Below are 17,121 nucleotides of genomic sequence, written 5' to 3' on the forward strand. Positions count from 1 at the left end.
AAATGGGGTAATGTTATTTTAATTAGTACCTTAGTGGTCCTCCTGCCTCAGCTTCCAGAATGCTGGGAAGGCAGACTATGATACCATGCCCAGCTAGTATTCATCTTTTAAGCTGATGATTCCAATTTTTTTAACCCACATGAATACAAATGGAATTTTTCCTTAAGTAATTGCTCAAAAGTTAATTTTCTTTTCTGATTAAGCATCCATATTAGATATGTTGGAGCTCCTTTAAATACAATTAGCTCTTACAACAACCACAGTAAGGCACAACTCAAAAAGGACTGGAGGGTCCTAGATGCTCTGTTATTACCACAGTTATTCCCAAGTACCTTATTCTCCAATCTCTACACCATCTGCAAAACCTTTAGTTCTTAGGAACTGATGCTAGAAGGCAGCTAAAAGCCTTTCTCAGAGGAGAAAGCTACCTAATTTGTCTGAAACTAGAATAAGGCTAGGGACACACTCTTCTTAGGCAAAAAATTTGAACACCTTTAAATTTTATCTTCAAAGCTCAGCAATGAAGATAAACATTTTAATGCAATATTTTAAAAGATCAGAAATAATGAAGGATCCATTGTGAACAAAATATCAAAATTTAAACAAAGACAGGATCCTACCTTGCACCCGTATGATTCACCTTATCCTGATCTGAGTTTTTATCACAATTATAAATTTTCACCAGAGGTGTCTGGATCATCTTACGCTAGTCTAGGCTCTGTGTCCTAAGCACTTTCATTTGTGGCACCTTTCTGAGTCTCTTCACTAAACGTCAATTTTGGATTAAAAATCTTTTCTGTCAATGCTTCTCCTTTAGACAGATGTCTTCTCCGCTATTACAAACTTCCTCATTGTACCCTTGAATTCTTGGAGGACTCCCTCAAAGTAAAATAATACCATTTTAAGCTGTACCCTGGCTTTTGAGGCACCTCTTCCAACTCCCAGATTTGTTGCTACTTTGCACCTGCTGGAGGCGCGCTGTTTTGGCACCCTCCTCAAACCAGGACCACAATTCTGCTTTGGCGGGAATTTCCGAGGCCAGAGACTTTCCGTTTTCTGAATGAGTGCTTCTGTCACTTCATTCTCATCTTCTTGCTGCGTGGCTAGGAAAGACCAGAGCTCAGTCTCAACCAGGTCTCAAAATAACCCCACAAAACCCTCGAATAGGAAAAGGTGGGGGGGTCGAAAACTGTGAGGAAAGCAACTGTTAGGACTTTCGCCTTTCATTACAATAAAAAAAAAAAATCAAGACAACTCTGGATTTCTTGCGGATCGTGTTTGATCTTTTTGAGTCTTAGTCGGCCCCCCTGCAACCTAGGGGCAGTCAAAGCCGGCAGTTTACAAGAGCTTCGGGCAAGTTCGCGGACCACGCCTCCCGAACCGGCCGCCTCTCCTTATTGGCTTGACAGCCTGTCACTCTAATCTGGCTCCCACTCCTACTAACCATTCACGTAGTTTGGTTGCGTCTTGGCGTGTTTAATGTTGCCAATAACGAGAGATTTTTTTGGTGGGGGGAGAGGCGAGTACAGGTCGTGCTGCAGTTAGTTCATTGAAAACTCAGTTGCTCTCCGAGCGACGGGCAGAGGCTGCTTTCGGCATTTTTTCCTGCTATTAAGGTCTCCTATAGAGAGCTGCAACAATGCCCAAAAGAAAGGTAAGTGAAATGAGAAGATAGAAGGGAGATTAGACGCTGAGATACATATTTCCTAAGGCAGAGATTTTAATTTTTTTAAAAAAAGCATTTCAGCTTCTAGTTTGATTTTGTGATATACTGAATGGAAAGGGAAGGAAGGGCAAAGAGCAGTCGGTATAAGGTTTAGGATGGCCTCGCATGCAACTGGTAGTTCACTTTTGGCGTGTTTTGTTTAAACCAAAGAATCGCTTGAGAGGTGTCTCCATGCTGAATTACAAACAGCCATAGCTCTGTGCTGTCGCTTCCTACCCCACCCCCCTTCCTCCGCTTACCCTATTGGAGAACACTTCTCCCAACCACACTTCCAGGCACCAGTTTCCTCCTCAGTCTCTGGCTTTTCTCCGGGAACTGTTCTGTTTGGGAGAATGAAAGCCACGGCTTTCTCCTATATTTGCCTTTGTTCTTCCCGTTTTTCTTTCCCCTTTTTTCCTCCTTCCCTCCTCCACTTCTTCTCAAGCCAGATGGCTGTGCAATGGTAATCCTGTGCCGTTAGGCGGCGCAGACTTCAAACTGTCGGAAAGATTCACCGCTGTAATTAGAAACTTTAGGGCTAAGAAAGCTGGCACTCTCCGAGCTCTCTAGTTAAAGGTGGAAAGGTAATTAGTGAGCCGCGTCTGATAAACTATTGCAGACGTTCACGTAGCATGAGATTTGTTCACTTTAGACATGCAGAATTGATCTGAGCTATTAAAGGGCTACATGTCTGCAATCCCTCACTTCAAAATTCCTGGCTTCTCACAGATGGGAAATAAGTTCAGTCTTGGTGTTTTTATGGTTTTTTTTTCTGTGTTCCTTGTAAGTGAAAAGAAGTGCTGTTTCTTTGCTTGGTAAAATCGTAAAGCACTGCTAATGTAAGGCATTATGATTGTTTTTGTATTATTCCTATTAATCTGACCGCCTTCCGTATTCCTAGAACATAGGAATAACGCTGAAATTCCCTGGTGCTCTGGGGCTGTGTGAATCCTGCAATAGCTTGGTAATTCCCAGGCTAAAGGGCTACTCGAATACAGAAAGCAATCTTTTCTAATCACCATCCCCCTCTCCAGTTCCCGCCTTGCTTTTCTAGGCTTGTGCAATGGGTCTTGCTATTTTTGCAGAGCTGACAGCAACCTTGTAGCAGGTAGTGGCGGGAAGTTTTAAAATCTGCGGCCGGCTTCTCAGAATAAAGCATTGACGTTGTAACAAAGAGTTCTCTCTCAAAAGCATTGTGGGGGTTGTAGTTTTTGCATGCAGAACTTCAAGAGAAGAACAGTGGAGAGTCAGTAGAGCGTCAGATAGGTCCAATTGAATAGTAAACATAAGGCAACAGAGGGAAATTGCAGGAAGCTCTGCCTTCGTTCTAACCCGCTCCCACACTTATTTCATTTTAGCAAGTGGACTTCAAAATGAAAGTGCTTTGTTTTTAAGAGCTGCTGTTTACACAGAAGAATGAAACTGAGTATCAATTCTGTAAATATGTCTGGAGCATACACTTGCATCTTGGTGCACCCTTGCACTTTAGTGAACAGCAGTATGTAGCATAGTTCCTAGATTAAAAACCACGTGGTTACTTGATTGGCAACCCAGGAAAAAGTCATAAACGATTATATTGCAATTGTAATCCATAGGCAGTATTTCCCTATCTATATTTTTATATCGATGACTTTATTTCTTCTGTGTTTTTCTTTTCCTCTGTATAGGCTGCAGGTCAAGGTGATACTAGGCAGGAGGTGAGTGTCTAATTTTAGCATCTGTGTGTGGGAGGATGCACTTGTTGTTAGAAATGTAAATCACAAAAACAGGTAAAAATAAATTCTGGTAGGTATATTTGTGCCATATGAGTATGTCAGTGATCTTTCTCATAAATATAATAATAAAAACCTACAAACTTCTTTGAACTGAAGACCTTATTGTGCTTGTTAAGATATGCAGAGAGCATCTTCTTAGGCATAAAAATTGCTTTGTCAGTTGACAAGATGGGGCTATATTTTCACTTTAAAATATGTTCCTGGGCTGGGGGAGTGACTGAAGTGGTAGAGAACCTGCCTAGCAAGCACGAGGCCCTGAGTTCAAACCTCAATATCTAAATTAGTTAATTAATTAAATTTAATTAAATATGTTCTTGGTACTAGCCATTGTGTTAATTTAGCCTAGCAAATGAAGGTTAATTTGGGGTTTTCCCTCTTAACATTATGAAGTGTACAAAGGAGGGGAAATGGAAATTCTTATTTTTACTGTAGTATTTTCTGATCAAATTCACAGTTGCTTCTTTAATGACAATATTTATATGTTACACCATATATTTTCACCAAAATAAAATAATTGTAGTTTTATATATAATTCTCTTAACTGATGATTTTTTTTTCACTTGTAGCCAAGGAGAAGATCAGCCAGACTCTCTGCTGTAAGTAAGAGCAGCCCATGTATTGTGAAATGTAATTTTTAAATCCAGAGAATCCTGAATAACATTAAATTTAATACAAGATTTATTTTTGAAGTTTTAAGAAAGAAATCCACACTAAGGGAATAGTTTTCTTTTTTTCTAGTGCTCTGTTTAAGTCATATCCATATATTATAATTAAGAGGTTGGAATTCATTGTGCTTTTTCTTCAGTTATGATTTCTTCCTTATTTTTCTTTTTTCATGACAATGTCTTGTTTTTTTTTTTTTTTTTTTTTTTTGATGCAGATGCCTGTGCCTGATATACCAGAGTTAAAACCTAAAAGAACATCAACCTCAAGGGTAAATGCTCAACTTCTAATGTTGAAAAAAATTGCTTTTCTTCAGAAATTATTTTTGAAAAGTCACACAGATGATCATTTTGCTTTATCTTTTGTTCAATTAAAAAGATATTGTATTATAGTGCATATAAGTCCTTTGGGTAAGGAATGTTTGTTCCTGTTTTTTGACTGTCCATTATGTTTTGGCAGTTTTATTGGGTTGTGACAAAACAAAGTGTTAGTTGGTGGGCCCATTGAATGTATTTACCTTTGACATCTCATAGTCATAATACCAATATTCTTAGAAAAACAAAGGGTATAAACTGCAATAACCAAAGTAATGCTTTGTAATAATAGCAGTTACCTAACAATTGATAGTGCCTTACAGTTTACAAAGTGCTTTCACATATTTTATTTTTTAATGAATACCATTGATTTTATGTAGACTTCCATGCTCTGATATTGTGGCTAAACACAATATTTACTAATAGAAATAACTTCAGTGTTAACTTCATGTTAACTGCCTTATACACAAGGATATTTAAAGGATTGCTTTAATTCCAAAAATAGTAAACAGTTAAAACTATGAGGGACATCGGAATCATCTAATCTCATCAATTTTTAGTTGAAGAAACTACAAATTGTTGGCATGATTGTAAAATGCTTTGAAGTTTTTGACAAAAAGATGTTGCTAAAACTATGACGAATGAAGTTTTAGAAATAGTTGATCTATTAATGACAACAGAAAAAATTGTATTTTTATTTTATTTATTTTGTGCTATTTAATGTTATTAATCAGTCAACTTATATGTTGATGTAGCAGTAGTCACAGAAGTGTTTCACAAATTCTACCTTGAATTCTAAGAAGGATATCCCACAAACACACACTTTATAAATAAGTAAAATATAATAATAAAATTATTCATAAGAAATTTTATAGGGCTGGGCATGGTGGAACACTTCTGTAAGCCAACTTACCTAGGAGGTGCAGACTGGGAGGATCACTGTTAGAGGCTAGTGCAGCAAAAAGTTTGTAAGACCCCATCTCAACCACTCAACCAACAAGCTGGATGTGGTGGTGTACATCTGTAATCCAAGCTACGTGGGTGGCATAGGTAGGATTAAGGTCCAAGGCCAGCCCGGCAAGAACATGAGATCCTATCCAAAATAAAGAAAAAAAAAAAGGCTGGGGTGTGGCTTAAGTGGTGGAGCACTTACCTAACTTACCTAACTTGTGTGATGCCCTAAGATCAAATCCCGGTACTGCAAAAAAATAAGTATTGCTTTTACTTTTTCTCTCTACTTTTTTAGGTATATTATTGTATGAAGTTAGACAATTTATCAGTAATTAAAACAGTAACTGTAGTATATTTTCTTTTAGAAAGAGATATAGGGCTGGAGATGTTGCTCGGTGATAGAGTTCTTGCTTAGTAAGTGCAAGGCCCTTGGTTTAAGCTCAGCACAGAGTGAGAGGTGTGTATGTTTGTGTGTGTGAACAGATGTGTGTGTATGAGAGAGACAGAGAGAGAATAGTGCTAGATACTACATAATCATAGACTTTTAAAAAAATTTACCTTTCCTAGCTTTCAGTTTCTTAATTTTTAAGAGCAATAATTTACATCTACATTTCAAAAACAATTTCATATGCATTATCTCATTTGCCTCTTACAATGGCCCTGTGAGATGGTTGATATTATTCTCTTTTTACATATGAAAACACAGCCTCAGAGAGATTTGCACTTTTACTCAAGATAACAGCATTTAAGTGGAAGCTCCAGAATTCAAACACAGATTTTTCTGACCACTTAACTCAACGGTCTTTCTACTATATAAACACCTAGGCAAAGAACTTTCTTGGTAAAGCAATCATGATGCACATAATTCTAAAATTTGTAGACAAAAAGGTTGAAATATATATATCCCATCATGAACTCTTCTAAATATGCATAAATCGATGCTCTCACTAATATAAATTGCATTTGTCTTAATTACTATCAATGGAGGCTTTATAATTAACAAAACCTTGTTACTAATTAATTAGACTAGACAGAGCTAAACTGACCCTCTCTGGTCGGAGTCAATTTGTCAGTCACACCTGATTCTGGCAATTGGCACTTGGTGGCCACTTATCAGCACTCTAACTTGTTGCTTCTCTTATCTCTTACTCAGCACAAAAGCATATTTCTCTGATTTATGTCACGAGAACATTCTTCATTTTTAATGCTGCTTTAGATTTGCAATAAAAACCAAAAATGTTGTATGTTAATTTTGTTGTTCATATGTAGTATTTTGAAGTTTTCCCTAAATTACTCCAACAGCTGGTATAGTAATTTTAGCCACTTAATCAACGTAGAAGTTGAATTGTGTATTTACTTTTATTATTTTTTGTGTTGCTGGACAGAGAATGAAAGCCAAAAATGATGAGATGGAAAAAGACACAGATACAAGTGCCAAAACAATGGCTGAAGCCAAGCAAGAAGTTGATAGAAAAAACAACAGTGAAAATGCTGAAAATGGAGAAGCCAAAATTACTGAGGTATCTTACTTATAGTGTTAACAGATTTATCCATTTGACAGCTTAAGAACGGATGTAAGAGAAAGAAATCTTCTTTGCATTTTACATTAAAAATTAGGAAGCATTAAATGAGTATGATTTCTGTGGTGCAATAGTATCTAAGAAGAAAAGAAAATGAATTTAAAACATGAGATTTGTAAGTACTGGTAGTGGTAGCAGTGGATTATTATTGCTACTGATAAAACAATGCCAGTGATCATGACTTAGTACTAATATAATGACTGATCCTTTTGTCAGCACATGAGCTATTTGTAAATTGCTTTGTCATAATATATGGTTCCTTTATTTTCCTTCCAGATTACAAAAAATTATGATCTAATTGGTTTTACTTTGTATATTTAATGCATACTACATTTTAGGCATTGTAGTAAAATACTGAAATTTGAATGTAGTAACCAAATCTACAAACAAAACATGTCCATCTGTGGAAAAGCTCTTTAAGCGATTTTATAATATCTGATATAAGACATTTTGATAATTCCATTTTTTTAGAAGCCCAATTGTATTATTTTCCCAAGGACTATATTTTTGTGTCTATGCATATTGCTTAGAATGAATAACTCTATCTTCCATTATGTATTTACTTTGTACTTCCTCATATTTGTAATAAAATTATTTATGTGAATCAACTCTACTGAATTTATTGTTGCAGATATCTGTTTGTGGCTGCTTGTATGAACATATTTTACTTAATCTATTTCTGAGAGTATTTTATTCCTATTGTGATTTTCCACAGAAAAATTACTTTCTTGTAAAAGAAGTATTAATTCCCATGAAAGATACAATCTGAACTAAAAATGCAGGAGAAAAATTCTAAACTTAACAATCTTGGGTTTTTCCCACTCTACATCTAGGTGCCAGTTCCTGAGAAAGAAACTGAGGAAATAAAGGGGGAAAAAACTGAAGACATTGAAAAAGAGGGAGGAGAAAAGAAAGAAGCAATGGCAACAGAAGGAAAAGAAGATGAAGAAGATCTAAATAAAGATGGAAAAGAGAGCAAAGATGACAACAAGAAAGAAAATGATGGAAAAGAAGATAAAAACAGAAATGAGAAAGGAGAAGATGGAAAAAAAGAAGACCAGAAAGAGAAGGGAGATGAAGAAGAAGATGAAGATGGAAAGGGAAAAGAAGATGAAAAAGAGGACAAAGATGGAAAAGAGAAAGATGATGGAAAAGAAAAAGAAGATGATGGAAAATCAAAAGAAGATAATGAAAAAGATGATGAAGATGGAAAAGAGGATGAGGATGACAAAGATAAAGGAGATGAAGAAGAGAAAGATGAAAAAGAGGAGGAGGATGGAAAAAATGAAAATGAAAAAGAGAAGGAAGATGAAGGTGAAAATGAGGAAGAAACTGGAATGGAAAAAGAAGGTGGAAAAGAGAAGAATGAAGGAAAAGAAGATGGGAAAGATGGAGGAAATGAAAAGGAAAAGGAAAACAAGCCTGAAGTTGGAACAGAAGATGGAAAAAAAGACGAGTTTCTGAGTATTGTTTAAAACTGCCCTATGTGATTACATAATTTGGTAACATGTACCTTTGTGTTTTAATGTTAATAGAGATGAATATTTTTATCAGATATTTTATAAACACTGCTTTTCTTTAGTGTCATTTAATTTCAGACATTGTTAAACTGATTATTAATCACAAAATGCCTAACATGAAACTTTAAAAAAATTTGATTATTGTAGTGGAATTCATAAAAGTATGCTTTCAACTTTGTTAGTCAATTCTCTTTCGTGTAAGTTATGTGTTAAATCTTTCCACTTTAATTTTATTCCTATATATATAATAATTTCATGAAGTAGAGGGATTCCAAAAAAAAGAGATTCATTCAACCTACTTGTGGTTCTCTATAGATTGCTTTTATAAAAAAAAATGTTGAACTATTTTCATGTAATGCTAAGAGTTAAAATTACTTTTCCCAAAAATAACTTTATTAGTATCTTGGGAAAAGTATAATGCTGTAATCCCATTTTTCAAAGAAATAAAAATGTTTATTTGAAAAGGGCAGTTTTGATTATATGTGTATGCACAAAGTTTTGCTGGATTTATCTTAATAAAATGACTTCAGAAGTGATTGTAGTTTGTTATATGTTCAAAACTGTAGTTAGTGAAATATTAAAATGCTTAATATTTTTATTGTGATACTTATGATACCATTTAAAATTGTATTCATAAAACACCATTTTAATCATTTAAAAGCATACAACTCTGGTTTTCCATATGTTTGCCATGCTGTGCAACCATTATCCCTAATTCCAGAGCATTTTCATCACCCAAATAAAAAACAAAATATCAGTTAGCAGTCTTCCCATTTCCACCTTGGCACCAGTGTCTTTTTCTGTGAAACTGCCAACTCTAGACAGTGCGTATAAATGAAATCACATAATACGTGTTTGGCCTTTTGTATTTGGCTTATTTAACTTAACACAATTTTTTCAGGTCAATTCATGGTATAATGTGTTGAACTTCATTTCTTTTTGTAAGTGAATCTTCACTCCATTAAAATACTACATTTTATTACTTGGTGGGCATTTGGGTTGTTTTCATAAGGTGTCAGTTATGAATCTGCTATGAAAATTCAAGTACATGTTTTTGAATGGTTGTGTGTTTTCATTTCTAGAATTGAAATTACTTGATCATACAGTAATTCTGCGTTTAATTTTTTTAGAATCTTCCAGACTGTTTTCAAAAGTAGTTTTAGCATTTTATATCCCCACCAGCAAAGTATGAAGATGCTAATATCCTTGCATCTTTACGAGCACTTGTTACTGTTTGTCTTTTATTATTGTCATCTCAGTGGAATGATTTGGGGGGGGTGACAAAAATCATGATTTTTTTTTTGTCTCTATTAAACTGAGCATCTTTGCATGTACTTGTTGGCCATGGGTATACCTATGGAGAAATGTTTGTTTATTTAATTTTATAGTTTTTACATTTACTCACATGTATATACATTGTTTGAGACACCTCCCCGCTTTGCCCCCTCCTCATTTCTGGGCAGAACCTGTTCTGCCCTCTTGTTCTCCGATTTTGTTGAAGAGATAATATGAGAGATAAGAGAGACGTAGTATTTTTGCAGGTTTGAGGTAAAGATAGCTATATAGAGAGATTTCTAGCATTGCTTCCATGCACATGTGTATTGCAACCCACATTGGTTCTTCTCTACCAGACCTCTTCACTACTTCCTAGTACCCTTCACATAGTGGCTTCTTCCAGTTCAAGATTACTATATTCATTCCTCTACAGTGAGCACATCAACCACATTCAAGTTTTAGGTTTCCTTTTCTTTCCCTATTCCTCCTGTGCACATTCTCTCCTTAGTGTGTGACCCATGTCCAATAATATTACTGCATTTGTTTTAGGTCTATAATCTATATATGAGGGAGAACGTGTGATTTTTGGCCTTCTGAGTCTGACTACCTTTGCTTAAGATGATATTTTCCATTTCCATCCATTTACTTGCCAATGATAAAATTTCATACTTCTTTGTGGCTAAATAAAGTTCCATTGTGTATAAATACCACATTTTCTTAATCCATTTGTTGATAATGGGGCATCTTGGCTGTTTCCATAGCTTGGCTATTGTGAATAGTGCTGCAATAAACATGGGTGTGCAGGTGCCTCTGGAGTAACCTGTGTCGCATTCCTTTGGGTATATCCCCAGGAGTGGGATTGCTGGATCATATGGCAGATATAGGTTTAGTTTTTTAAGAAGCCTTCATATTGTTTTCCAAAGTGGTTGTGCTAGCTTACATTCCCACCAGGAGTTTATGAGGGTCCTTTTTCCCCACATCCTTGTCAACATTTGTTGTTGGTGGTGTTTTTTATGATAGCTGTTCTAATAGGAGTGAGGTGGAATCTTAGTGTGGTTTTGATTTACATTTCCCTTATCGCCAAGGATGGTGAACATTTTTTCATGTGTTTTTTGGCTATTTGGACTCCTTCCTTTGAAAAAGCTCTGTTTAGTGCAGTTGCCACCTCTTTGAGAAATGTTTATTTAAATCTTTTGCCCATTTGTTAATTTGGCTGTATTTTTACTATTGAGTTGTAAGAAATTTATTTTAGATATAACACCTGTATTAGATAGATGATTTGCAAAAATGTTCCCCATTGTATCATTTTCAGTGTCATAATAGTACCCTTCAGTACACAAAATTTTTAATTTTGGTGAAGATCAATTCGTCTGTTTTTTGTAGCTTATATTTTTGGTTTGCATATCTAAGATTCTTGCCAAACCCTAGGTCAAAAACGTGTACACCTACACTTTTTTATTTAGGAATTAACATTTATTTTTATAATTTTACCACTTGCATTATGTCTTTGGTTCATTTTGTGCTTATTTTTACATGTGATGTGACATAGGGGTTCAACTTCATTCTTTTACATGTAACTTCAGTTTTCAAAAACTAGTTGAATGGTCTTGACAATGGTGTAAAAATCAATGGACCAGAGATGTACAGGTTTATTTCTGGACTTTCAACTCTATACCATTTATCTCACCCGGCAGTACCACAATTTTTATTACTGCCAGTCCTCCAAATTCATTGTTGATTGTTCAGAATGCAATTGCGTATGAATTTTAAAACCAACTTGTCCATTTCTTCAAAAAATGCAGTTGGCATTTTCATACAGATCACATTGGAAATGCAGATTAATTTGGAAAATATTGCCATATTTATAAGGTTTTCCAATCCATGAGCACAGGATATCTTTCCATTTCTGTAGGTTTTCTTTTAATTTAGGGTTTTTTCTTGACATATGGTATTATGTCTAGACTAGGCTAGCCTCTGACTCGTGATTCTCCTCTCTCAGCCTACTGAGTGCTGGGATTACAGGCATGTGCCACCAAGCCAGGCTTGGTTGTTTAATTTGTTTCAGAAATATTTTTAGTTGTCAGTGTATAAGTCTTCCACCACATCCTTGGTTAAATTTATTCTTTTTTTTGATTCTGTAAATGAAAGGGTTATCTTGATTTCCTTTTCAGATTGTTCATGATTAAAGTTTGAAATACAACTGATTTTTGTATAGTGATTTTGTATCCTGCAATTTTTCTAAACTTGTTTATTAGCTTTAATAGACATGTTGATTCCTTGGGGTTTTATTTTTTATAATATTTTGGCATCTGAAAATAGAGATAGTTTTATTTCTTCCTTTACAATTTACTTATTTTTCTTGCCTAATTGCCCTGGCTTTAAAAATATTTCACAAATACTGTGAATATCAAATGAAATACACAAAATGCAAGAAGTTCAGTTTTCAAATCACAGGCTTCTATCACTAATTTCCCATGGCTTGCATTTTCTGCCTGTGCCACTTTAAAATTTGCACAAAAACATACTATAATGCTTACAGTAACGGAAACCAACCTGAAGAGCTGGATAAAATAGACACCATGCCTGTATCCTTTGTTTCCTAGTCAACTCTGCAACCACACATAATGCACTGTCATAACATTCAACACAGAAATTGGTCTCTTAAGTGCTTTAATCCCCTTCATTGTCAAAACTAAAAGAATAGTAACAGTCCTTGTTTCCTCTTTAGAAACATGTTCTGGGTGACTTTCAGAACTGTGGTAATAAGTAATCTTAGCTTTCAATGTGAAACCTTGACTCTACATAAATAAGATAGTTAGCTTTACCCTAAAACATTGTTTTTGAGTACATAAAAGCAAGCAATCATGTAACAAGAACACTATGCTATACAAAAGGAAGGTCATTCTTTCTTTCACATCATATTACTAAAATGAACGTTTTTCCTCAAGTCTTGTCTTATTTTTTCTTGATATGTTAATTGACTTACATTCCATTTACTAACAAAATTTTGCTTCACAAAATTTCATTCCTAAAGGTCTCAATAAACAAGATTGTTGTAAGGGAAGGAGTGGAATAGGCACAGTGCCAATTTAGAGAAAGTACACCATTACTGGAAGTGAAAGTGAAAATACATTACAAATCTATAGCAAAACAACCTTTAGTATAGATGTGGGAAAATGGCCAAGAGTACAAGAGCACAAAAGAAAATCTATAGGACATCATACAGAGAAATTTGGTTCAAGAAGAGCACTTGAAGCTTCTTTAGTAATATGAGGCATCTTTCTTTAACAATCTCATTGGCAATATAAATTTTTGGTAATATATGATATTAACTCAGTACAAAAATTGATTTCCTGAGTATATAGTGCTGAAGTTTTAAATTTTTCTAATACAAAGAGTTTTCCCCATTCATAAGAAGGAAGCATGCTTCAGAATCAGTTTTCTCACAGGACTAACTTTGAAATTATATTGTAGCTAGGTAGAAAATTATAATTCAGTTAATTGTGACACCTTGAAAAACAAAACAGCTGTACATAATTCTTTAGGGGTATATCTCTACATAAAGTAAGGTCTTCCCTTAATCTTTCTCCCAAAAAGTTTTGAAATGTCCCAGGCTGTTCAATATTCATCCTTTTAAAAACTCCATAGTTAGGGTGGTATGAACCAAGGGAGATCTGGCAAAGGCATATCAGAGCTAGAGTCTAATCTCATAAACCATAATAGAGTAGGCATAATTAAACCTACTGAGATCACAGAGATAAATCTTGTCATTATTTTAAAAAATTAGGTTTTTAAACTTTTTTTTGTGGGTAACTGGGTTTTGAACAATGGGCCTCACACTTGCCAGGCAGGCTCTCTACCACTCAAATCACACCCTTTTTTGCTTTAGTTGTTTTTCAGGTAGGGTCTCACATTATTTTGGCCCAGGGCTGGCTTGTGATCCTTCTACCTACTCGTTCTTTGCAGCTAGGAATACAGGCACTCACCTTCTTAATTTCCTTCTTTTGCAATCCCTCTCTCATATGTGACCTTCCCTTAGTGTGATCTGTTTTTCATAATATTGTTATATTTGTATTAGGTCTAAATTCCACAAATGAAAGAAAGCATATGGCTTTTGGCCTTCTGAACCTTGCTAACATCACTTAAGATTATGTTCTCCAGGTCCATCCATTTACCTGCAAATGACAAAATTTCATTCTTCTCTGTCGCTGAATAAAATTCCATTGTATATACATATCACATTATCTTAATCCATCCATAATAGTGGGGTATCTTGGCTATATCCATAGCTTAGCTATTGTGAATAATGCTGCAATGAGCATGGGTGTGTAGGTGCCTTTATTGTAACCTGACTGACATTCCTTTGGGTATATCCCTAGGAGTGGCATCACTGTATCATATTGAAGTTCTACTTTTAATTTTTTTTTAGTATCTTCCATACTATTTTCCATCATGGTTGTACTAATTTACATTCCCACCAACAGTGTCTAAAGGGTCCTTTTTCCCAATATCCTTGCCAACATTTGATGTTGTTTGTGTTCTTGATGATAGCTGTTCTATTTGGAGTGAGGTGGAATCTTAACATGGCTTTGATTTGCATTTCCTTTAGGGCATATTGTGCATTTCTTCATGTGATTTTTGGCCATTTGGACTTCTTTTGAAAAAGCTCTGTTCAGTTCTTTTGCTCATTTCTTCATTGAGTCATTGATTTTTGGAGGAATTTAGTTTATTGAGCTCCCTGTATATTCTGATCATTAATCTCTTGTCAGATGTATAGCTGGCAAAGATTTTCCTCCATTCTGTGGGCAGCCTCTTCAGTTTAGTGACCATTTCTTTTGCTATTCAGAAGCTTTTTAATTTCATGTAGTCTCATTTATCAATCCTTTCTTTTAGTTGTTGAGACATTTGAGTTCTACTTAGGATATCATTGCCTATGCCTGTTAATTCCAATATATTCCCTGCTCTTTCCTGAAATAGCTTCAAAGTTTCAGATCTTCATTAAGGTCCTTAATCCACTTTTAGTTGATACTTGTACAGGGTGAAAGACATGAGTCTAGTTTCAGTTTTCTTCATGCAGATATCCAGTTTTCCCAGCCACATTTGTTGAAGAGACTCGTCTTTTATCCATGGTATGTTTTTGGCACCTTTGTCAAAAATCAGATGGGCATGGCTGCATGGATTCTTATCTGGGTCTTCTGTTCCACTGGTCATATCTGTATGCTGTTTTTATTGTTATGACTCTGTAGTGTAATTTGAAATCGGGAATTGTGATAATCTCAGTGATGAATGTCAGTGGAATTTTGGTGTAGATTGCTTTTGGTAGTATAGCCATTTTCACAATATTGAATGTACCAATCCACGAGCATGGGAGATCTTTCCATCATCTGTATTATTCTTTGGTCTTTCTTCAATGGTGTATAGTTTTCCTTGTAGAGGTCTTTCACAACCTTTGTTAAGTTTATTCCTGGGTATTTTATTTTTGAGACTATTGTAAATGGAACTATTTTCCTATATTCTTTCTCAATCTCTTCATTATTGGTATATAGAAAGGCTACTAATTTTTATAAATTGATTTTGTATCCTGCTACTTCTGCTGAAGCTGTTTATGGTGTCTAGAAGTTTTTTGGTGGAGTTTTTTCTGGTCCTTTAGGTATAAGATCATGTCATCTGTAAATAGGGATAATTTGACTACTTCTTTTCCAATTTGTATTTCTTTTATTTCTTCTTCCTGTCTTATTTCTCTGGTTAGGAATTTCAAGACTATGTTGAATAAGAGTGGAGAGAACGGACACCCTTGTCTCATCCCTGACTTTAGAAGAAATGGTTTCAATTTTTTCCCATTTAGTATGATTTGGCTATAGGCTTGCCATATATACCCTTTATTATGTTGAGGTATATTCCTTCTATTCCTAATTTCATCAGAGCTTTTATCATGAAGGGATGTTTAATTTTATAGAAAGATTTTTCTGCATCTATTGAGATGATCCTGTGATTTTTGTCTGTTCTTCTGTTAATATGCTGTGTTACATTTAATGATTTGCTTATGTTGAACCATCCTTGCATCTCTGGGATAAGCTGACTTGGTCATGGTGAATGATCTTCTGATATGCTGTTGGATTCGTTTTGCCATTATTTTATTGAGGATTTTTGCATTTATGTTCATTAAGGAGATTGTCCTATTAGATCTAGGGCAAATGAAGCAATGTGGTTGGACTTGGATCACATGACAAGGGGAGAGCACATATGGGAGATATAGGAATAGGTAGAAAACCCAAAACATGAAAGCGTTTGATGTCCCCACTCCAGAGAAGGTAATACAGAAACCTTAAAGTGACAGAGGGTTATCATGAGAAGGGGATCAGTAACCAGTGTAAAGATCAGTTAGAGATGAATTAACATGGGTCATAACACATGTGTACACGAAAGCAGAAATATTTCTATATAGCTATCCTCAACTCAACTAGCAAAAATGCTTTGTCTTCCTTATTAGGCTTGTGTCTTTTCTTCAACAAAATTAGTGATAAAGGCAGAACAGGACCTGCCTGGAACTGAAGGGAGAGGGGGAAGGACAGAGTAGGGTGGCAGAGTGGAGAAATGACCAAACAATGAATGCATATGTGAATAAATGAATAATAAAAATAAGGAGATTGGCCTATAGTTCTCTTTTTTTTGTTGTGTCCTTGTCCGGTTTTGAGATGAATGTAATAGTGACTTCATAGAATGAGTTTGGCAGTGTTCCTTCCCTTTCTATTTTGTGGAAATTTTTGCAGAGTGTTGGTATTAGTTCTTCATTAAAGGTTTAGTAGAATTCAGCAGCAGATCCATGTATATTTAATTTTTAAAGGTACAGTCAAACTTCTAAGTGGCTATGCCATTTTAAAATCTCACAAACTATGAATGATACAATGTCTCTACATCCTTGCAGCCATTTACTGCTATCACTGTTTTTAACTTTTATTTTAATCATTCAGATAGTGTGTGGTGATCTCATTATAGTTTTAATTTACATTTCTCTTCTGGGCAGTGATAAAATTCTTTCCATATACTTGTTTCCCACCTGCGTATGCCTTTTAATAAAATGTCTCTTCATTACTTTTTTCCATTTCTAATTAGATGTAATATTTCAGTGTTTGGGTTTTTTATTTATTTTACTTTTAAGTCTTTGCAGGCTTCTTTATATGTCCAAGATACAAGGACTTTGATGGATATGTGGTTTGCAAATATTTCCTCCTCCCTGTTTATAGCCTGTCTTTTCATACCTTTAACAGTTTTTCACAGAGTAAAGTTTTAAAGTTTCATGAAGTCCAGCTTATCAAGTTTACCCTTCATGGAGCACGC

General features: G+C 35.0%; 1 protein-coding gene across 1 annotated transcript; it reads left to right on the forward strand.

The window, feature by feature from the left end:
- Positions 1 to 1,434: 1,434 nt before the first annotated feature.
- Hmgn5 (high mobility group nucleosome binding domain 5) lies at positions 1,435 to 9,044 on the forward strand. Its single transcript, XM_074062726.1, has 6 exons — positions 1,435 to 1,654; positions 3,373 to 3,402; positions 4,047 to 4,076; positions 4,361 to 4,414; positions 6,794 to 6,928; positions 7,822 to 9,044. Exons 1-6 carry the CDS (start codon positions 1,640 to 1,642, stop codon positions 8,461 to 8,463), a joined length of 906 nt encoding a protein of 301 aa, XP_073918827.1. The 5' UTR covers positions 1,435 to 1,639; the 3' UTR covers positions 8,464 to 9,044.
- Positions 9,045 to 17,121: the final 8,077 nt, after the last annotated feature.

This window comes from Castor canadensis, chromosome X (genome assembly GCF_047511655.1).
Source record: "Castor canadensis chromosome X, mCasCan1.hap1v2, whole genome shotgun sequence".
NCBI classification, from domain to species: Eukaryota; Metazoa; Chordata; class Mammalia; order Rodentia; family Castoridae; genus Castor; species Castor canadensis.